General features: G+C 35.1%; 1 protein-coding gene across 1 annotated transcript in view; it reads right to left on the bottom strand.

Annotated features, from left to right (window-relative positions):
* The window catches only part of LOC150079334 (methylmalonyl-CoA mutase, mitochondrial-like), a 253,034-nt gene that overhangs the window by 56,116 nt on the left and 173,002 nt on the right, over positions 1 to 23,916 (bottom strand). The window contains exons 9-12 of the mRNA XM_090383601.1: positions 21,992 to 22,168; positions 17,494 to 17,577; positions 10,001 to 10,106; positions 1,745 to 1,881 (exon numbers count right to left, since the gene is read on the bottom strand). Of these exons, the coding sequence (XP_090239727.1) occupies positions 1,745 to 1,881; positions 10,001 to 10,106; positions 17,494 to 17,577; positions 21,992 to 22,168 (504 nt within the window). The remainder of the gene's footprint in view (positions 1 to 1,744; positions 1,882 to 10,000; positions 10,107 to 17,493; positions 17,578 to 21,991; positions 22,169 to 23,916) is intronic.

Here is a 23,916-nt window from a genome sequence, read left to right as displayed (position 1 = left end):
CTAGTTAAGTGAAAATAACAAATTTTCAATCCATTAACTGTATAAAATCATAATTAAATGATAAAGTTTTCTGATAATTTTCTTCTATCAAAATCTTAAATAAGTTTACTGATATATTTCTCTATTAATCAGTGACAGTTTATGAATATATTCTAAATTTTATTTTGAAAATTATACAGATTATGAATTTTCAAGTCTTTCTACTCAGGATACCACGAATTCTTTTGCAAGAATCAATATAATAAAATGCTTGATATATATGCATATTTCTTTCACAAATTCCACACTGCTGTGAAGTGCTTGTTCTCTAATGAGGATTTCAACATTTTTCTGGAGCCTGTGAGCTCAACAGAATCATTAATGCAGCACATAAATAAGCCTTTCTGAGTCTGACATTCCCTGAACTAAGTGAATTAATTAAATAAAAAATATATATCACCAAGAAAATAGTTTATATGTCAATGGATATTTATGAAAAGTTGACCAGAGTTTATGGAAATGATACCATGTCGAAACCACGCATTTTCAATTGGGCAAAACAGTTTCAAGAAGGATGTGAATCTGTCGAAGATGCTGAGCGTTCAGGGAATCCATCCACGACTTGACATGACAAAGACATTGTTCGTGTGCATGATCTTGTTCGAATTGATAGGTCGAACCACAAGAATGAGTGCCGAAAAACTAAACATTAATCGGGAAAGTATTAGATTAATTTTGACTGAAAATTTGTTGATGAGGAAAGTGTGTGCAAAGCTGGTACTGAAAAACCTCTATCATGAGCAGAAAGAAATTCGGTTGCGACATTCTCAGGAGATGTTGGAAAGCATTGAATGTTCCAGATCTGCTTTCTCACATGATTACAGGGGATGAAAGCTGGGTATCTGCTTACAACCCCAAAACAAAAAGGCAAAGTCAACAATGGAAGAGAGCTTCCTTGCCAAGACCCAAAAAAGCGAGAATGTCAAAGTCAAAAGCGAAAACCATGTTAATTTGCTTTTTTTGATCAAAAAGGAATCGTCCACAAAGAGTTTGTTCCACCTAACGAAACTGTCAATCGACAATTTTACCTTAAAGTTCTGGAGAGGCTTCACAAGCGAGTCAACCAAGTTTGACCTGAAATTGCTTTGTCGTGGATTTTGCATCATGACAATGCTCCTGCACATTCCGCCATTATAGTGAAAGAGTTTTTAACTTCAAAATTGATCACAACGTTGCAGCATCCTCTGTATTCGCCTGATTTGTCTCCTTGTGACTTCTTTTTATTTCCTTGACTAAAAGGAGTCATGAAAGGAACACATTTTCAGTCAGTTTCTGAAATTCAGAGTAATGTAACGTGGGTATTAAAACAGATACTAGAAAGTGAGTACCAGAAATGTTACGATTAATGGATCCTAAATTGGAATGCATGTGTACAGTCTAAATGGGACTACTTTGAAGGTGATGGCCTCACAATCTGTATAATTTTCAAAATAAAATTTTTAAATAAATTATTCTCGAAACTTTATTGTCATATCTCGTATAATTATATCAACTTTAAAATTTAGTTTTGGAATTACATGAGCTATCAGAATGTTGTATTGCATAACTGAATGTCAGGTTTTCAATATGGATGGATTCTTGGCCGTAATGTGAAATTTTCCTGCTTCTTTGCTCCTACTTCAAATTGAGTAGTAGTAGCGACAACTCTTCTAAAATACTCTTAACTCATTTTAAAAAAAAAATTTAAACAAAGTTAGTTTAATACCTTGTTCTCATCTCTTTTTTGCTTAATTGCTTTCAGTTTATTTATTTGCAAATTTCGAACTCTGTCATTGTCGACTACTAAGACATCTACCGTTTCCTGATTTTCTGGCTGATATTTATTAACTCCCACTATGGTTTCTAAACAAAAGAAAAAAATTCTTTTATTCTTTCTTTGGCACTAATTATATGTAATTTTACTATAATTAATTTTACTATAAAAATTATAATTATTATAATTATAATTTACTATCTATTATAATTATTACTATTATAATTTATTATAATTAGTTCATTAATTTATTGATTTATGAATATTTCAGATGATCAGGGCAAGTTCATACAGCACCGAAAAATGGGTTGTTAGTAAATGGGCTGATGAGAAGGTTAACACGATATCTTGCATAGCAAATTATGCAAATTATTTAAAAAGATTCCCTTGAAAGATCTGGCACAGAGGATTCACTAAAAATGAGCATCCCAGCATGGGATGCTCATTTTTAGTGAAGGGATCACATGCTGTTTCCAATGAGAAGTATTGGCAAATCCAAAACTGGAAGTCTCTAGAAAAAAAGTGCAACAAAGTTCACAAATGGCTGTATCAAATGAACAATTTCCCAGAAAGTCAGAGTAGCTGAACTTCATATTCCATTAACAACTGTAACTCAGACACATAAATTTGGATATAAATATGAAAGTATTTAGACTTCCATCTTTATATTCCATTTATTTGTGACAAAAATATGCATAAAAGAATTCAAGCTTACACCAAGTTTTGTGACATATCTTTAACACAACCTGGCTGGTAATGTCATTTTTTCAGATAAATGTGCTACTTCTGAAGTTTGCAGCATTGAAACGTTTATATCTGGACCAAAACATATTCTCACTACTATAAAGAATTAGAGCATAATCTACATTGCATTATGGTATGTAGTATCAAGTCATCATTTGTTTGGTTCACACTTTTTTGAAGGACCAATGAACCACAACTCTTATTTAGTTATGCTAAAGGATTTGATTATCCTCAACTTGAACAATTAAATCTCACTGGGGAGGTGTAGTTTCATCAAGATGGAACTCCAACCCATTATGCTTTCTGTGTCTACAAATGCTTTAATGAAATGCTTTCAGAGAGGTGAATAGGAAGTAGATCAGTTCATTTGCCAGCTCTGCTTGATTAAATGCCTAGGATTCCAGACCTGCTCTTTTGAAATAACGCATTTATAAAAATACTTTTAGAAATGTAAACTTTTCATATAACATAATCAATACAATACAATAACATATCACACAGAAAATTATGGTGTTCATTATCCTTTTCAGAAAACATCAAGGTGCCCATATAGATCACATTGGCCTATAAGGACAATATTGTTGATTATTTTATTCAATACAATATACCAATAAATATTTATCGTACTGCTCTATTTGCAATTCATTTTTGTGGATGGGTGGGAGGGGCAAGACATCTGTAAATCCTACTGTTTTGTCCCAAAGAAGTAGTGCAAGAGTTAATTTGTGGTGATAAAACAGTAAAGCATTTTACTCAATCCTCAAAATGCTTTACTAACTGTTCAGAGCTTCAGAAAATATAAAAAGAACAGTCCTGAGCTGTTCAGGGCCTGAGTACCTTCAAGAAAAACTGATAAATTTTTTGGTAATAATATTATTGCTTCATCTATTATTAGTATACAGGAAAACAAAGTCAAAAATAATTAAGACACTATTTCCAAATAGTCCAGTAGCTTTGAAAGAAACCATTATTTAGAAACTCACCACAAATTATTCAGAAGGCAATATAACGACTGTGTCAAGCCATGTGCAAAATGATCTGTCTATTCAACTAGCCAGAAGCTGGTGCTATAACACTTATCTCACCATTATTTATTTTGCTTCAATCTTCTTCTTTCATACTCCCATGAAGGGAAGGGGGGAGGCTAATGTAAAAAACTCAAAGTAGCTGCTTTTATTTGTTTATTTATGTAACAGCTCATTCTGCATAGGCATGCTATTGAAAGAGTACCAAATTAATTTTATTAAAAAATAAAATGGGATGATTTTAGAAATAATTCCTAAAAAATAACTATTGTAGCTGCAAACATGAAATTTTATATTTTTCAATGAGAGCACTATCCATGAAATTTTTTGTAAAAGTGAATAATCTGTATCATAACTGTTTGGTAAGATGTATATTTAAAAATTATATTAAACATAACTACTGTAATTAATCAGTTGATATTAAGACATTCTCAAAGATTTTACAGGCCAATTTACATGTTGTGTGGGCTGAATGTGGAATAACTCATGTACTTGCAGTCAGGGCTTAGCTAGAGATGTCATTTCGAAATTTCTGTTCCAGTTTCCTGGGAAAAATCATTGAGCAAGTATTAGTAGTAGTGGTATCTGATGCAAGAAAGCAAGCTTATATTTGGCACCTCCGTAGCCAGGTGGGCAGAAGAAGCAGTGTGTAGCACACGCTTCTTGATTAGACCAGGGTTCGAGCCCGTGACCACCAAATACGGAGGATGCGGAAAGGTCAGAGAATAACCACCGCATATCCCTGGAGCAATATGGCCTTAGTTGCTAATGCTCCTAAAAACCAAATAACAAACAAAACAACAAAACAGCAAGCTTATCAGCCAAAAAAAAAAAAAAAAAAAAAAAAAAAAAACCCTATAAACCTCCCACTTCACCTGTTCATCCTGTCCACTAATTTGTCTAGTTTTTCTTTGGATTTATTCAAACTTACAACTTCCACAAAAAAAGATGCAAGTTTGTTCCAATTGGTTGCATGATAAATATATGGCTCCATATATTTATCATACAACCATCCTTCCTCAATTTGAATTTGTCTGCTCATGTGTGTGTGGTCTGAGTAAGGGAAAGAATGCCATCAGCATTGTGTTTGCTCAATCCATTCAAAGCCTTAAAGACCTCAATCAGATCACCTCACAGGTGCCTAGTCTCCAGATGCTGCAATTTTCAGAAATGAAGTGTTTCTTGGTAAGAACACTCTTTTGTTCCCTTCACCAATCTTGTTGTCCTCCACACCTGTTCCAGCAGATCTACATCTTGCCTAAAATAAGGCCTCTAGACCTGTATGTAGTACTCAAGATGTGGCCTAACCATTACCTTATACAATGGGTCAATCACCTCCTTATTCCTGTTAGCAAAGTTCCTGTATATCACTGAACTGTCTTGGCAGTCTGGCCTGTCTGCACTGCTCAGAGAACTTCATATCAGACTGCACGATTCCCCCCCCCCCTAGGTCTTTTTCATTTCCCACTAACCTGAGTGTAGTACCACACAGCTGACACATTACTCTAGGGTTATGCAGCAACTCTCTGGGAATTACTGCAACTGTCAATGTTAAACTTCAACTGCCATTAATCATCCTGCCAACCTTTGTATCATCTGCAAACTTAGACATTAAGCTGATATGCCTTCATCAATATCATTGATAAATAGATAAAACAACAATGGGCCCAGCACTGAACTCTGGAGGACTCCACTAATAACACAAGTCCTTGAAGAGCCCATGTGGGGGGGGGAGGAAACCCTACTCCCTCTGCTAGAGATCAGTTAACTATAACCCCAAGCACTCATATTTACAAAGTATGGTATTTTCTTCTTTTGTATATCAATTTATTTATCTATTATTATTTTATTCAACTTAAGAATTATTCTCAATTCTATTTCAGGTTCTTTTACAAGTGTGATTATTCATTATTTCATTATTCTCTGGTTTCCTTCCCTGTAAAGTAAAGTGTTTTATCTAGTCTGTTTCAATTAATAAGTCTCTTTAATGATGCATTCAGCTTCAGCAACATTAACAGTAGTAATGGATGTTCATGGGAAAATATTTTTTACAGATATTGTTGAGTCACCATACACAGCCATAATTTCTTTGTGGATTTCTACTGGCTTCCTGCCTTTAGCTGCATAAGAAACAGACTCCTCACATTTTGTTTGCATATGTAACTGGCCATTTCTAATAAACTGCACAGTGATATTTGAAAGGAAGTCAATTCAATCAGTTTCATTTAAGCTGTCATACAGCATTCTATAAATGGTAAAAGTTACAATTCTAGTTTTCAAATTACAATATTGGAGGCCTTTCTGCTTTACCCCCATATAAAAAATTACTATCAGATTAATAAACACGATGTCTCTGTGATATCCCAGGTTATAAATTAAAAATTACAACAAAAGAGAGAAAAGCAAAGCTATAATCACGAATGAGAGAAAAACATGACCCACTAAACTGTATGTAATATACACAACACTAGGACTATCCAATTCGGTGCCTGCAGGTGCCATGGCACCCTTAGTAAGGTCAGTAATGTCCATGAATTGGCAACCATTTTTTATGAAAATGTGCTCAGAGAAAATTCTAAGATATGCAAGCATCAGAAATTAACCATTCTGAAATAAAATTAAATGTTTTTGGTATTTAAATTTCTATTTCTCCCCTTTCCTTTGTCTGTACTACTAAAATAATGCTTTATTACTGAAAATAATAAACTTAAAAACTCAAACTTAAAAAAATGGCCTATAAGCTTGCACAGGCAAATTTATTTATAATAGAGTCAGTTAAAGTTCATTTAATAATCTTAATTTCTATAAAGTATTTGCATAGAAAATTGCACATATTTTATTTTATGGATAATTACAGATGATTATACTGAATAAAACCAATATAATGTCAGAAGAAGCAAAATAGTAAATATGCATATGCTTATTTCTTGTGGATATTTCATATGTTTTTTTTTTTTTCCCAAAAAAGTGCTTGGCCAGCCAAAAAAGGTTGAAGGGTGTTGCACTACCCTGTACTGAATTAGAAGGAACAGTTTTTAAGGCCATCTAGTTAAACTCAACATGACTGTTCATTAAGCACCCTTTGTTCTGGAAGTTTCATTTTCAATGCAACAGAGATAACACAGTCCAGGGACAATAATCTCCCTTGAAAGCATGTTGCTATCTCATATATTTATTTATTTAAAAAAAAAAAAAATAAATGTATGGGATAGCAACCCCCTCTAACCCTTTGTGGCTGTTCTGAAGTTTATGAGTTGGAAGTCTATAAATATGAGCTGAAACACCCACCCCAATCAATAATTAGTAAAGACCATCTTCTCTGTCAATCACAATTATTAAAGACCAATTAGATATGTGTATAAAGATATGCTATGAACATGTGTTACTATAAACAAAATGTGGCTATGTCTCAGTATATATTGGGAACGAGAGTAGCGTTGTACAGGCAAAGTTTTTACGGCTCCAGAAAATAGAGAAGTTTTTTTTTAATTTTTTCTGTTTTATTAACTTAAATTGGCATATTAACTTATTTTCTAGAGTAGCTTAATTTAATTAACTTAATTTAATTTAATAAAAAATTAATTTAATTTTTAACTTCAATAGAGATTTTGTAGGTTATTACTTAGTATCGATAAGGGTATCCAATCCACATGTTTTACAAGTTTTGCAGCTCCGGCGAACATGAAGTTTTTAGCTATATTTAGCCGCTTTATTGACTTAATTGTTATATTAAATTATTTTCTATAAGTAGCTGATAGACCTAGTCAAGATGCTTGGTTTATTCTGAATTTAGATAGTGAGATTTTGGAAGTTAATTAATATTTAGTGTCTGTAGATTTACCGTTCGTAACTTGCCGCCATTGTTATATGATACAACGTTATACCTTGTACTAGATAGCATTATTATTATTATTATTAGCCATATGGTGCAAGGAAGCCTGAGGCTTATGCTGCACCAGCCAAAAAAAACATTCCCGCATTACCCTGAGAGAGAGAGAGACAGAAGTAGAAGGGAATCACCAAGAAAGCAAGAAAGAGAAGAATCATGATATCCAGCTCAGGACCCTGGGTTTGCTAAGCCCATACTCACCAGATATGAGCCCCTGAGGTAAATATTATATAGTACAGTATATAATATTATCAATTAATCATTAAAATTTATTAATCTTGTTAAACTTCATTGTCAATTAAATTGTACTTTTTTTAACTAAATACATATAACGACTTAGATTTAACAAACGTAACACTATTAAATAATACATAACTTGTTATGGAAGTTATATAATGAACTCGGAGATAATATTCGATACTGAAAAAAATATATATATAGATATATAGTGTTATAACTGCATTTTGATATAAGTTTAGGGTTATAATTTTGTACGGAAATTGAATCAAAATCATGACTCAGACCAGAGCAGCAAAGAAAAAGGCTCAAGCTAATGGGAGTGCTATGGCTCCGGGGAGAACTGGGGGGGGGGGGGGGCAGTTGCTCTCTGAATCACAGCCTTTTAAAATGCACTGCTTGTTTGAAGTTTGTGGAGCAATCAGGTACAGAACATGATATTGCCAAGGGGAATGTCTTTGTGAGTGCGCAATGTAAGGAGTGTGAGGAAATCGGGCAACAACTCAGCATTGTTATGGGCCTATATGGGCCTCAATTTAGATCCTTCGAGGGTGGATGCCCTCGAAGGATCTAAATTGAGGGGCCCATCAAGCTCTCACTGCCCACATCAATGCCAGAGCTTGCACTTGATTATCACGCAACACAGCGGCAACCCCCAAAGCAGAATGCGATGGTCCCACAGGAACTAGTAGTTGGAGACTAAATAGTCAGGGAAACGGGGAACATGGTGTGTAAAAAGGATAGGTGGAACAAGACCAGGGTATGTCAGCCAGGGGCAAAGGTTGATGATGTTGTAGAGCAGATATCATCTTTTAAGCCACAAAAGGTGATATTGTTGTACATGTTGGAACTAATGATATTAAGAGTAGGAGACCGAGGGAATTACTTAACAAGTACAGGTCACTGTTGAAAAAAAACCGTGAATTAGGGTTGAATTTGAAAGTGTCTGCAATTCTGCCCAGACACAATAGGAGGGAGTATATGATGAGAGCCTTGTCGATCAATTCGGCCCTGGAAAGATTGTACAAGGCTCAAGGGATAGAAATTTTTTCAGCCTGGTCTGTACTTGTTAACAGGAGAGACTGCTTCTACATGGATGGGATACACTTAAATAGAAAGGGAGCAAGAATATTTGCTGATGCTATCGAGGCAGTGTTAGGTGGGTCAGAAAACTGCTAGGTTGGGGGGGGATACATGGACTAATAGATTAAAAGTAGCCACTGGCAGAGGTGAAAGTGATTCTTGCACTGCTTCTATTGGAATGAGCAGCAGCCTGGAAAACAAGATGCAGGGTATTTCAGAGAGTGCTGGGAGTCATTGCGGTACAAGTAAACACATGGGTTGTGTTAGGGTAGCTAAGAATAGAAACAGGTGCATCTATACTTGCATATACACCAATGCTAGGAGTTTGGAAAATAAATTTTATGAATTTGAGGTGTTAGTCAAAACATCAAAGGCAGATATTGTTGGGATATCAGGGACGTGATGTCACACAGATATAAGGAATGCAGAACTGGAATTTGGGGAGTACAATATGTACAGGAAGGATAGACAGGATAGGAAGGGAGGAGGGGTTATGCTATTAGTTAAGAAACACATAAAATCCAAGGAAGTGCAGCCAGTCGACATTGTTGGACAGTGAAGTGTCATTGAGTATGCTCAAACCATTCAAAGCTTTATACACCTTAATCAGATCACCTCGCAGGTGCCTAGTATCCAGACACTGTAATCTGCAAAACTTAAGCCTTTCTTCGTAAGAACAACCCTTCGTTATATATATATATATATATATAACTGCAACCTCAATATCAAGATAAGTATATATATGAATGGGGTGGGAGTGGAAGAAAATATAGAATACAGATATAAATGAAATAATCACCCCTGTAATAGAAAACTACAAAATGTGGATATTACATTCACCAGTGTAGCCAGCAAAAAAAAAAAATAAATAAATAAATAAATGAAATACAGAAGAAGAAGAACATACCATACTGAAAATATGAGTGCTAAGCTGTTTATTTAAATCTACTGTACATTAATGAAGGGGAGAAAATGTATTCAAACCTACAAAATATGGTACCTGGTAATGTACTTCAATGTGGATAATACTGATTACAAAACTCAAAATGCATTACCATGGTACAATATTTTTTTGGGTAGGTTTTCCAATACTTATGACAAATCCATCACTGCATTTTTTACCCTACTCAGTTTGCTGTCTTTTTTTATTATATTTATATAATAATTTCTATGTACAATATATGCTATAGTTTTTTAGATAACTAATTTATACCAAAAGTATCAATTTACCATGTCCACTATCAATTCGAGCTTGTCGCTTTGCTGCACATTCTTCAATTTTTAGTTTGGGCATTCCACTGGCTACAGCTTTGGCCATTCCACCCATACTTTCAACCTATAACAGGAATGCAAAATTTGATTTTATTAGTGTTTCTTTTGTTTAACCATTTATGAAACAGTGAGTTTTTGATCACCACTTAATGATTTCAAGAAAAAGAAAATGTTCAGTGCAGACTGTATATGAGACAATCTCTGTTAATATGACATACTAGGTACCAAGAATAATCTAATTCTGTATAGAAATTTTTTTAATTTTTTTATAATTAAAAGTGAAACAGATGAGATAAAATTTATGCTGATTACTTTTACAAGGATCAGCAAAAAAAAACACCCTCCCACATCACCTGTCCATTCTCTCCAATAATTTGTCTAGTTCTTCCTAACTACCCACTTCAACAAAAGATGGAAGTTTGTCCAACAATCAACTACCTGCAGCCATCCTTCCTCAATTTGAATTTATGCCTTCTCATTTGTGTGTAGTCTGAGCAACAAGAAGAATGTCATCAGCATTGAGCTTGCTCAATCCGTTCAAATCCTTAAACAGCTCAATACGATCACCTTGCAGGTGTGTAATTTCCAGATTAGTGGCTTAGAGGGGGAACAGATATCCTGTGTGTTATCAGACACTCAGCCTAAAACACTGATGGATCCAATATCTCTCTATTACAGAAGATTTAGGAGAAGTCCGGTTGGCCTGCCTCCCTAAAATCCACTCATGCACACCTTCTCGATGGTAAGCCCTGTTACGTCACTTAGGTGGCAACGAACGTGTAGAGTGGTTCTCTTCAAGACGCCTGGTCAGCGTGAAGAGGAAAAGACCAAACCCTCCAGCATATGACAGCATGAGAAAACAAATGGCCCTCAGTCCCCAGCAGCTTTCACTCTCCCTCTTACGGCAGTGAGAGGATCAGAGTGGAAGCAGAGGGTGCTAAGAATCTCTGGGTACGACCAGGCTGCCATGTACGGAAACTGAACTTGGCCTGTTACAACATAAGATCACTCATCGGTGAAGACAGGATATTAGAGCTAGAAAAGAAATTAGAAAATGTGAATTGGAATATCATCGGTTTGGCTGAAACAAGAAGAAGAAATGAATCACTTATAAGTTTATCATGTGGAAATCTGCTGTACACCAATGGAAACAGTGAAAGGAGTGAAGGTGGAGGGGTTTCTGGTCCATAAAGATTTAAAAAAAAAAACATTTTGGAATTCAAAAGTGCATCACCAAGGGTGTCAAGACTAATACTCAAGATTTCTAAGAGGTACAAGCTAAAGATTATAATGATTTATGCACCAACATCGAGCCATGATGATGAAGAGGTTGAAGAAATGTACACCGAAATTGAGATTCTTCTAGATGAACAGAAAACCCACTACACTATTATTATGGGGGACTTCAATGCTAAAGTTGAAAAAAGACAAAACAGCACGGGGAACTATAGGAAATTTTGGAATTGGTGAAAGAAATGAAAGAGGTGAAAGACTTGTGGAATTTGCAGAATCTCAAGGACTGTCAGTAGTGAACACTTTTTTCAAGAAAAGGGCGAACAGAAAGTGGACTTGGAAGAGTCCAAATGGATTAACTATTAATGAAATCGACTTCATCCTCACTAACAGAAGATATATTGTGAATGATGTTACCGTCCTGAATAAGGTAAATGTTGGAAGTGATCACAGAATGGTAAGATGTACACTCGATATAGATGTAGGAAAGGAAAGTAAAAAAACTGACTCGAGTAAATAATACAAAGGTCTTTGAGATAACAGAGGAGGAGAAAAAGCAGTATGTACTGGAACTTAAGAACAAGTTTGAGCTTCTGCAGACTGCTCAGGACCAAGATATCGACGAGGAATATTACAACTTTCTGAAAGCGATAAAGCCCAAAAAACCTATAGGGAAAAAGAAATCCAAAGAAGAAAAAATTAGTCAAGAAACACTTGTCATAATGAACCGAAGATGACAAATGAAGAGCAAGAAAAACACTGACAGGGAGAAAATTGAGTATACTGAGTTATGCAAAGCCATTAGAAAGAGACTCAGAGAGGAGGCGCCTCCGTAGCCAGATGGGAAGGAGCAGCAGTGCGCAGCACACGCTTCTTGATTAGACCGGAGTTTGAGCCCGTCACCACCAAATACGGAGGATGCGGAAAGGTCAGGGAATGACCACTGCATATTCAAGGAGCAACATGGCCTTAGTTGCTAATGCCCCTAAAAAACCAAATAACAATAACTCAGAGAGGACATAAGATGCCCAACAACCCAAAGGTCGCGGGTTTGGATCAAAGTACTGCAAAAACCTTGGGAGGTGCAATATGGCCACAGAAGCCAATGCGCCAACAACTACCAAATCAAAAAAAAAAAAAAAAAAAAAGGACATAAGAAGATTTAACACAAGAAAAGTAGAACAAGCATTAAGAGAAAACAAAGGATTTAAATCAGCAGCCATGAGCAGTAATACAGAAAGACAAATGATACTGAAACTGAAGAATAGCGATGGTGTACTTATAAACAGCAGAGAAGGCATAATTCAAATAGCAGAAGACTACTATAGAGAATTATACAAGGAGCAGGGGAATTATGCCAGCAGTGGGGAAGATGGATTGCAAAGTAGCAACACATACAACATACCCGATATTCTTCCTGATGAGGTAGAACATGCATTGAAGAAAATGAAGAATCAGAAAGCCCCAGGGGAAAGATGAAGTTACTGTAGAATTGTTAAAATTGGGAGGAAGAGATATAACACAAAAACTGGCAAGACTCTTCACAAAATGCATTAAAAAAGGTGTGACGCCTAAGCAGAGGAATAATGCAATCATAGTTTTGTTGCATAAGAAAGGAGATAAATCAGAAATTAGAAATTATAGACCAATTAGCTTGTTATCCCACATCTACAAGTTGTTCACAAGGGTCATTACTAACAGATTAGAAAGAATACTTGATGAGAATCAACCGAAAGAGCAAGCTGGCTTTAGGACAAGATTCTAAACTATGGATGACCTTCATGTAATATCACAGCTAATGGAAAAAGCAAATGAATATAAAACACCATTATGCCTGGCATTTGTGGATTATGAAAAGGCATTTGACTCCATACAGCATAAGGAAATGTTTCGGGCACTGAAAAGACAAGGCATAGATACCCCATATATTATGATTTTTAAGAAAATATATGAGAGTGCTACCTCCTTTATTAGACTAGTAGGCAATTTAAAATCGAGAAAGGAGTTCAACAAGGAGACACAATATCTCTGAAGCTGTTTACTGCTGCCCTTGAGCAAGCTTTCAGAAGATTAGACTGGTCGCAGAAAGGAGTCAATGTGAATGGAGAGTTCCTAAACCATTTACGATTTGCAGATGACATTGTGGTCATAAGCCACGATCCCAAAGAATTAGAGGAAAATCTTAATCAGTTATGCACAGTTAGTAAGGATTTTGGACTAAAGATGAATATGACTAAAACAAAAGTAATGATGAACGAGTATGCCACAGAAAGGGAAATAATGATTGAAGGAGCAGTAATTGAAAAGGTGGAGTCATATACTTATCTGGGACAAGTTATTAGCTGTAATAATGATAAATGGCTGGAAGTCAAGAGAAGAATAAATTTTGGATGGATAGCATTCAGGAAATATAGTCACATACTGAAGAGCAATATCCCAGTTTGTCTGAAATGTAAAATAATGAACCAATGTATACTCCCGACCATGACTTATGGAAGTGAAACTTGGGCACTCACCAAAAGAATGGAAGAGAAGTTGAGAACTACACAGCGAAGAATGGAACAAATTATATTGGGAATCAGACTGTTAGATAAGAAGAGAAACACATGGATTAGGCAGCAAACTCAAGTAAAGGACATTCTTATCAAAACTAAAGAACTAAAATGGTCTTGGGCAGGACACATGGCTCGAAGACATGATGACAGATGAACTAAGAAAATAACAGAATGGTATCCAAGAGGAGACAGAAGAAAACCTGGAAGACAAAGGCGGAGATGGATAGATGAAATTCATGAGTTTGTGGGTAGTAAATGGATGGCCAGTGCTCAAAACAGAAGGAACTGGAAAGTTGCTGGAGAGGCCTTCATCCTGCAGTGGATTGAAAATGGCTCATGATGATGATGATGAATTTCCAGATGCTGCAATTTGCAGAATTGAAGGCTTTCTTGGTAAGACCACCTTTTTTGTTTCCTTCACAAATCTCACTGCTCTCTCCTGCACCCATTCCAACAGATCTGCATTCTTCCTAAAATGAGGTCTCCAGACCTGTATGCAGTACTCAAGATGTGGCCTAACCACTGCCTTGTAGATGGGACAATTATCTCCTTAATCCAGCTAACAAAGTTCCTGTATATCATGAACTGTCCTGGCAGTCTGGCCTGTCTACACTTCTCAGAGGACTTCATATCAGACTGCACTTTCATTTTCCACTACCCTGAGTGTAGTACCACACAGGCGGTATGTTAATTAGGAATTACTGCTACTCATATGCAGTACCTTGCATTTGTCAATGTTAAACTTCAATTGCCATTTCTCAGCCCATCAACCTAGTTTTTTTTAGCTCTTGTTGCAGTAGCTTAACTTGATTACTGTCATTACCACTCTGCGTGCAAACTTAGAAATACCTGAAATATCACGTGGAAATATCACGTGCAAACTCAGAAATACCTGATATACCTTCATCAATATTATTGGTTGCTGTGATTCTCTCTCTCTTGTTCCCCTCTCCATTCCTCCCTCTCATGAAGTGTGATATTCTTAAGCAATCTGGTGCACAAAATACCTCAAAGATCATACTTAATGCCTAAATAATCATTTTAATGTGTTTTTACAATGAAAGAAACTCCAAATAGCAACTGTTAAAAGTAATTGTGTACGTGGAAATGATTTTCTTATATTTTTGTATTTTAAGACACATGAATGTGCAAACATTTATTATGCAATTTGAGAAAATAATTTTATTTAATATTAGTAGTGACAAATGATGTGAGGAAGCAAGCTTGTACAGCATCAGCCAAAAAAAAAAAAAAAAAAACTCGAAATTTCTTCAGTTTTCCCTTAAATTTATTAAAACTACCTACTTCCACAACCATTGCACAAAACAGAAGGAACTGGAAAGTTGCTGGAGAGGCCTTCATCCTGCAGTGGATTGAAAATGGCTGATGATATAGTAGTTTATTCCCACAAGCCATTACTCTCTAGCTGAAAGCAAATTTTTATACATCTGTTCTGCAGCCACAGAAAATTTCATGTTAAACTGCACAACTTTTGTTCTCCATCACTTTGAGTATGATATCACCTAATTGGAAGGCTATTCTGGGATTACTGCTGCCCATTATGTAGTACACTTACATTTATCAGTGAATGTCCCCTTAGACTAGTTTGTACTTACTGTAGGTTTCACTGTTCCCTGCTAATTTATAACCACCCCACGCATTTTTCTTCTATGCCATCTGACATCTAATAAGATCTCAACCTTGAATAAAAATATAATAAACTTTTTTTCATTAACAAAATACTCTCTCTCTCTCTCTTTGTGTCTTGAACAAAATACTGCATTCTTACATTATGCAGAAATATTAAGACAAAAATACAAAAAGTGGGTAAAAATTCAATAAATTAAAATAATGTTCTTCTCTTATATACATTGTACAGTTTCACTTTCTCTTTACAAAAAACAACAATAATTATCCATCACAGATGAATCCCACCATATGGTCCAACTTCTGTCTTGGCCTTGCAAGTGCCATCGGAAGCACAGACACTAAACATGTTTAATCATTTTTTGTTATAAAATGACATTGTGATTTTGATGTATGTTTTCTATTCTGCCCAAACATAACAAAAATTATTGGCAAATTCACATAACTGTGGTGATGCCATCTCTCCCACTTAATTTCCAAAATCCACTTTTCTGGCAGTATGAGGGGTCGTATCTTTCTTTTCTTTGCTTACTCCCATTCTCCAACCATCTCTTTTATATTAGTTTTCTATTTTGTCCCCTCCCCTATCTCTTTTATGTTTGCCATTTACTATCCACAATGGCTTTCTTCCCATCATGTGGTTTTTCACTTACATCTCCCTATTATATAATGTGATGGTTGCCATACTAATTTTCATAATGGTGAGAAAAAAGCACATTGCTCTGGAAGCTGCTTTTTTTACACACACAATTATAAAATATAGGTATAAATACACCATAGTGAACTCATAATGAAAAACTACATAAGTAGTGTAAACGCATTGAAATTTTATTGTATGTCATATTGTGACTATCTTCACGAGTTACCATGAGAATAAGTAACAATAGTCTTCTCTATTAGTGAAGTGTTACTTATTCGAGGTAGTGCAATACATGGAACTCATTGTGACAGTAGTCACAATATGAGATACAATTAAATCGATACCTTTACATTACTTATGTAGTTTTTCATTATGAGTTCGCTATGGTGTATTTACACCTATATTTTATAATGTATTTTAAACTCATAATCTATTATGCCTTGGGCATTTATATTTTATTTAAGTATTATCTTGCACACCTTTTGGCATCTCTCATATTGTGGAAATAACTTCACAGTTGGGTTGGCATGATTATAATACCAGGGTGCCTGCCTGCCTGCCTGCCCACCCACCGGGGATAGGCCAACAAGCCTTGAAACAGTGCCATCTGGGTGGTGGTGGTGGTCTTGCCCCATGGGAATAAGTTACAATAGTCTTCTCTATTAGTGAAGCATTACTTATTCAAGGTAGTGCAATACATGGTAACTTGTTGTGAAGGTAGTCACAATATGAGATACAATTAAATCGATGCCTTTACACTACTTATGTAGTTTTTCATTATGAGTTCACTATGGTGTATTTACACTTATATTTTATAGTGTATTTTAAATTCATAATCAATTATGCTTTGAGCATTTATATTTTATTTAACTATTGTCACACACAGTTATGTATATTTTATTCTTTTTGGTGCTTTTATTATTCCTATGTGTATTCTAATCACTTTTAGTTTTTTATTCATTTCAGTTGCTTTATTTTATCAGTAAAATTTTTAATGAAGCTTCTTCAATTTTGTAAGTTGTGGCAAGATTATCTTATGCTTTTTCCCAATGCACAAGGCCTTTTTGCTAATGCATTGACCTATCATAACAGGTTCACATAGCAGATGATTCATGATTATAAATTATCCCCTCTTATTCCATCTACACCTCTGTTTCACCTTGTGTAAGTGTTGTTTATTTTCTAATATTGTTGTGATTAGTAACTGTAGTTTTAAATTTTTCATAAATGTTATGTGCTTGAAAATTTATATGGGCAGATTCAATATTAACATAACAATAATTTAAAAAGTCAGTTCTTTTATGTTACCAAAACTTTGTTAACATAAAAGGTCTAGTGTTATTGTGTGTTATTGTAAAATATTTACATGATATTACCTCATCTATTACTCGTTTAGCTTCTTCACATATTTCATTGGTGAGGGCTTCCATCATATATGATCCCCCCCATGGATCAATCACCTGTTGTTAAGAAATATGAAATAATTATCATTATAAAATATTCTGTCAATAACAAACTTATTTATTTTTATTTTAATAAAGTTTAAAAGAAATTTAAGGTATTGCAACTGGCACTGACATATCAAAGTAGAATAAAGCATAACAACAAAGACTGGAAATCAATGTTAAATTCATAAAACAGCATGAAACAAATATAAATTATTTTATATTCCATGTAAAAAAATCTATGAATTGAGAAGCTAATTTATAGTAATACTCCAAGAAGACTTGCAAAAATTAGGCAGAGTTGAAACAAAAGTTCCAACTCGCAGCTTACTACTTACCTTCTTTTATATAATATGTTTACATTTATTCAATAATGAGCCATTTCAGAACTTAAGATATCCATGCTCCATTATATTCATACTTAGTGGGCTGTCCTCCATCAGATGGGGATGGCATCAAATAGAAACCTTGTGTCAAATAGTAAATAATGTGCTGAGACAAAATGAGTAACTAAGCTATGTGGGGAAGTAAAATAACTGAATGAAAATGTAATAAAAGTTAAGAGTATACTTTAGTCCCTAATACTGAGATGTCTTTATTTTATTGCAGGCATTGAATTAAAACCCTGCAACTATTATCACAGAAACTGAATGTACATGCCTACATCACATCTACAGCTGTTATATATGGTATCAGTAGCATATTTAGTGTTCATTTATGGTATATACATGATGGCAAAACAGCCATCATGTATATACCATAAACATGATGGCTATTTTCCCTAATGAACACTGACTGAAATGACAGTATGGGCCAGTGAGCAGTTATCAGCATCATTATACCGCAACAGTGCATTCAAATATAATGGTAACATGGGTGTACAAAGAAAGGCTTTAACTGAGAAAATGAGCAGTCAGTGCCAAAAACACATGGGTTCCTGAGGCTTGTCACAGATATTCTTCCAGATAAGACAGCCAGAGCTTGTTTCCAGAGAGTCTAAAACACTGATGGAACCGAAATTTGGTTTCATTGTGAGTCAAGTGAACAGAATTTCAGGGAAGTCCAGTCATTCTGTGACAATCAAATCCTCTGCTTGCACCTTCACAATGTTATGAACACTGGATATACCCTGCCCCATGTGCAAGGTCTGAACCACTGCTACTAATATACTGGAGCTGACCACTCAGGAGTGAACCACATAAGCAGGAGTCGAGGTGTAGTGCCCACATCACACAGAGGAATGATACCACTCCGTTTCATGGCAATATTAAGTGACAGATAACTATCATCATATGGTGCAATACCACCACTTGGCTTACTAGAGGCTTGAAGTTACAAAATACATTTTTAGTCTTTAACAACCCCTTCTCTTGTACCATGTAGTGTGAGTGGTCTCTTGTGAGATTATGATGGGCATCATGGCAAGATCCAATATTCTTCACAATTTGAGGGTACAATTAAATGAATTTCATAGGCTGGCTACCAGATAGTTCATTGGATCACACCTATTGGCAACTGCATGGGAAAAATTCAAAGCAGCTAGTACAGCAGGCCCCCATTATAATGTGGTTCACTTTACTCTGATTCGCTATAACGCTGTTCTTATATTATAACCCGTATCTGACTATAACGCTGTCACTGATCACTATAACGCTCTTTTACAGATTGCATCTTTGGCATATTTAATGAAATCGTTTCATTTGATGGAGTCGATAGCTTGAAAATGAATACCAAAATAGCATTAAAACGTTTCTCACGCCGAATTGAGAAATTTTCCAACGCTCAGTGAAATTTTCTCACACGCTAAATTAATTGCAGTACAGTGACTTGTTACGTAGTTCCGAGATCAACATTTTAAAAAATGATCAAGTATATTGCTTGTAATATTTGCGTTATATGCATTTATCCGAAGTCTAGTCATCACTCAGTACAGTATTAGACATCGAGCGTAATGGACAGTTTACTTGAACATTGTATCGTAATTAATACAACCAATGCAGTTACATTTTCGAAGAGTTAATAATGGCTGATAAGAATGAAAAAGCAACAATGTCTGGGCGCAGTATGAAGACTATAAATGTAAGAAAAAGACTGAATTTGAAAATGAAATTAGACATTTTGAAGCGAATCGATTCTGGTCAACAACAAGCAGATGTGTGCCATAATTTAGGACTAGCAAGTTTAACTGTAAGAACAATTATAAAAAAATAAAGAATTAATTTTAGCAGAGGGGAAAGATAGCTGTTCCACTGCAAGCAACTAGGGCTAGGCCGACTATTAGAATTGAAATGGAAAGACTTTTAACTAATTTTATTGAAGATAATATCCAATGCAGAATTCAGTTAAGTTAAATATTATAAAGAGAGAGAGAGAGAGAGAGAGAGAGAGAGAGAGAGAGAGAGAGAGAGAGAGAGAGAGATTAGCCAATATGATGATCTGAAGAAAACTCAGAAAAAAAAAAAAAAAAAAGTGGAACCATTTAAAACTAGTAAGGGCTGGTTGAATAGATTTAAAATCCAGGGAGAAGCCGCAAGTGCAGATGAAGGAGCCGAAACTTTCAAAAAGGAACTTGTTAAAATTATTGAAGAGGTGTATTATGTGTTATACTTCTCAACAAGTTTTTAACATAGATAAAGCAGGACTTTTGTGGAAACAAATGCCTAAAAGAAGTTTCATATTGAAAGAAAAAAAAAAAAACATGCCAGGTTTCAAAGCGGAGAAGGATCGGTTGACTTTATTGTTGGGTGGTAACGCTGCGGGGGATTTAAAATTAATACCCCTTTCAGTTTATTTGGAAGAGGGCCAAAGTGCAACCCAAAATCAACACATTTTTCATGATTAAATTCATCAATTAAATTAAATCAATTTAGATCAATTAAATTCATGATTTTAATTGGAATTTTAAGTTTAATTTTGATACGTAAGTAGTTATCACATAATTATATATGTATGTAACGCAGAATATTTTATATTTGAATATTAAATATTTTGACCGACATTTGTGAATCTTTTCACTACCGTTTATTATTGATTAGGAAATATCCCTATGGCACCGCAACTTACAAATACATATGCTACCTTATGGGAATGTGGCGCTCGCTTAGTGTGGATTCACTCAGCACTCTGTTTTTCCAGAACGAATTGTCAGCATTAAGCAGGGGGTTACCTGTACATAATCTCGCTGCTTCTATTCTGCTAGCTAGTAAGTGAGGAGAGTCTGAATAGTGTTCATGTGGGAGGCAATATAGAGATCATGTTATGCCAAGGAACTGGATATATTTTTGTTTTGTGTACATCAGGTCCAAAAATTTCATTAATTCCTACAACATATTTATCCCTCTGCTTTTACTTTCTACTGAATGCATCATGAATAGTGAAATTAATAGAATAAATTATCTGCAAAAAGATCTTAAATTACCAAAAAATTCCTCATTCATTTCACAAATATATGCAGTTTCAGTTCCAATCTCAACAATGTCCAATCTCTACAATCTGCCAAGCCCCATTTACTTCTGACAGCCAATTATCATTGCATAAACATTCATCTCAGTAGCCCTAATTATTTGCTTTAAGGTTAATTTTGCTTCAAAGATGGTACTTGTTCACACTCCAATATTCCTCATCATTTCCTCTAGTTTAAAATCTTTCCATCACATTCTGTCAAGTTTCTGTTGCAGTCCTCTACTGTTCTCCCAACTTTATTAATTACTCAGAACTCTTTGACTTCCTTTCTTTAAAATTCTACTTCCTCCAGCCTAACTTTCCAAACAGTGACGTAATTTTCCTGGGTTTTTAATTTCACAACTCAAGCTGGCTTCAGTTTTCTAGTTACACAGACATAGACAGTCAAGATGCTGGACCGTGATTAATAATGACCTCACTCAGCTTGTTCATAATCCTAACTACACACCCGACATTCTTGATATTTTCCTCACCAATAACCCTTCAAAATATACAATCAATATTAGTGGTCCTCTTGGTACCTTAGAACACAATTCTTTCCTCCAATAGCCTCTCTCTCTCTCATGGCCATTCTCAGCTTTGTGTCATTTGGCATTACAATATGAAATAGGTTGAAATTAATGATTTCTACTCCTCAGTTCCTTGGATGGATTACTTTTTAAATATTCCAGTCATATTGTTTGCCCTGATTATGTCAGTGAACTTATTCTTATAGGGATGAAGTCCTTTGTTCTGCATTCCAACTTAAATTTCATCCTTTATCCAAACCTTGGTTTGTTTGATAAATAAGGCTGTTCAAGATAAGAATTTAGCATGTCACAATTTTGTGATATGCTTAAGTAACTGGCCTGTATCCAAATCTCCAGCTTATTTTGTCTACACTTAAAACAATTGCAAGATAGTTATTAATGCTTTAATATCAAAATTTAGCACAGTTTCATATTTCATTACACAGAAATCAACTCACATGAGGAATTCCAGTTTCTTCCTGTAAAATGATTTGTGTATTACGAGCAATTCGTGAACTAAACTTTGATGGTAATGCAAGTGCTTCATCAAATGAATTTGTATGAAGTGACTGAGTTCCTCCGAATACAGCTGCCATTGCTTCAATAGTTGTTCGAATAATGTTGTTATATGGATCCTGTAAAATAAATGAGTGAACAACTGTTTAAGGGTATGAATTTTGTAAGGTAGTATTTAAGACATATTTAGATGCAGTAGAATAATTATAACAAAAATAAGATACTGTATGCTAAGTTAATAATTTCTTAATCTAGAATTTGCAATTTTTTAATACAGGGAAAATTCTCACAACCCAAATATCACTAATTAAAATTTATTAATTCTTTTAATATAAGATTATGTAATAAAGTAATTATAAAAAATGTAATGATAATAAGTAATTATAAAAAATATTACAGGGTGATTATGTCCATCTTCTTCTGAATCATATTATATTTGATGATACCTTTTCTAATAGTTTTTTTTTTTTTTTTTTATGAAGACCCCCCCAAGCACAAGAGGTAATTAAACCTATAGTACTTAATGCCACACATGGCACCAAATATGACGGATGCGGAAACGTCAGGGAATGACCACCGCATATTCCCGGAGCAAATATGGCCTTAGTTGCTAATGCTCCTAAAAACCAAATAACGAACAACCACACATGGGTTGAAAGTTGAGAAGATGAAAGAAGATACTTGTTGACATTAGACTTGAATTTTTGTAGATTAAAATTTACAGGAAATATGTATGAAGAGAGGCTGTTCTAGAAAACAGAAGTTGAAGAAATAAATGAGGAAGAAGAAAAGTTGGGTCTGTGAGTTCGAAGTTGGACAGTAAAAAGGATGGTGACTGGTTGTGACACATGTTGGGACTGACTGATGAGAGAGAGAGAGAGAGAGAGAGAGAGAAGGAATTAAAGAAGCCAATTCAGAATAACAGTGCCAATGGAAGTATTTATAGAAAAGGCCTGCAGCAGAAACAGAATGTCTATAAGACAGAGTAGAGAGAGTTTGTTACAGATGTCATTAATTAACCTAATTGTCATCTTTTCAATGGAATCTAGAAGCCTGTGGGTGGATTTGTGATTTGTACAGAGTAAACAATTGTTTGGAAGAAAAGTAATGCTAAGAGCAAACAGAAAACCTAGTTTTTTAAATGCAGAGGAATTTATGATGTGCTTATGCCAAGAGAGATTAGAAGCCAGAGTAATCCTCAAAAGAGATATGGGATCCTGTCTAGAAATCAGAATGTCATCAAAGATAAGCACAGGAGCAGAAGAATCCTTTTGGCAAGATATAAGACAGGACTGAAGGATTGAAATCAACTAAGTTATTTTTGTCCAACTGGAGAATTAGCTGAAGATCAGCAATTAAGGAAGTGGTAGTGGAGGCCTCCACTGCCGAGTGGTCAAGAATGGGAGTGCAGTAGCACATGTTCCTTGAGTAGACTGGGCACAACCCACTGACTGCTACATATGGTTGATCTGTCAATCTGCACAGGACCAGCATGGCAGATTATGGTCCATTTCCCTCAACATGAATTGTCGAGGAGGCTTCCATCCTGCAGTGGATTGATAATGGCTGCAGTTTACATTTACTTTTCTTTTTATTTATTCAAGAAGTTGAAGCAGTTTATGCACAGCAAGGTTTCTCAAATTTGGAAATTAGAATGCAATGTGCTGTCGTCAGCAAAACTGTGGATAGGATTTCCAGTCAATGGAAGAAGGTCAATAATATACAAGAGGAAAAAGGTGGAGAAAGAACTGAACCTTGGGGAACACCTGCATTAGTGGAGAAGTTAGAAGACAGAGAGCTATCTACCATCACCCACATTGCAAATGGGTCTTCTCACTGAATTTCTGGTCAACAGAAATATACATTG

The sequence above is a fragment of the Mastigoproctus giganteus genome, chromosome 10 (assembly GCF_048544385.1).
Source record: "Mastigoproctus giganteus isolate SK-2022 chromosome 10, ASM4854438v1, whole genome shotgun sequence".
Taxonomy (NCBI): domain Eukaryota; kingdom Metazoa; phylum Arthropoda; class Arachnida; order Uropygi; family Thelyphonidae; genus Mastigoproctus; species Mastigoproctus giganteus.
This window is presented reverse-complemented; position numbering and strand designations above follow the sequence as displayed.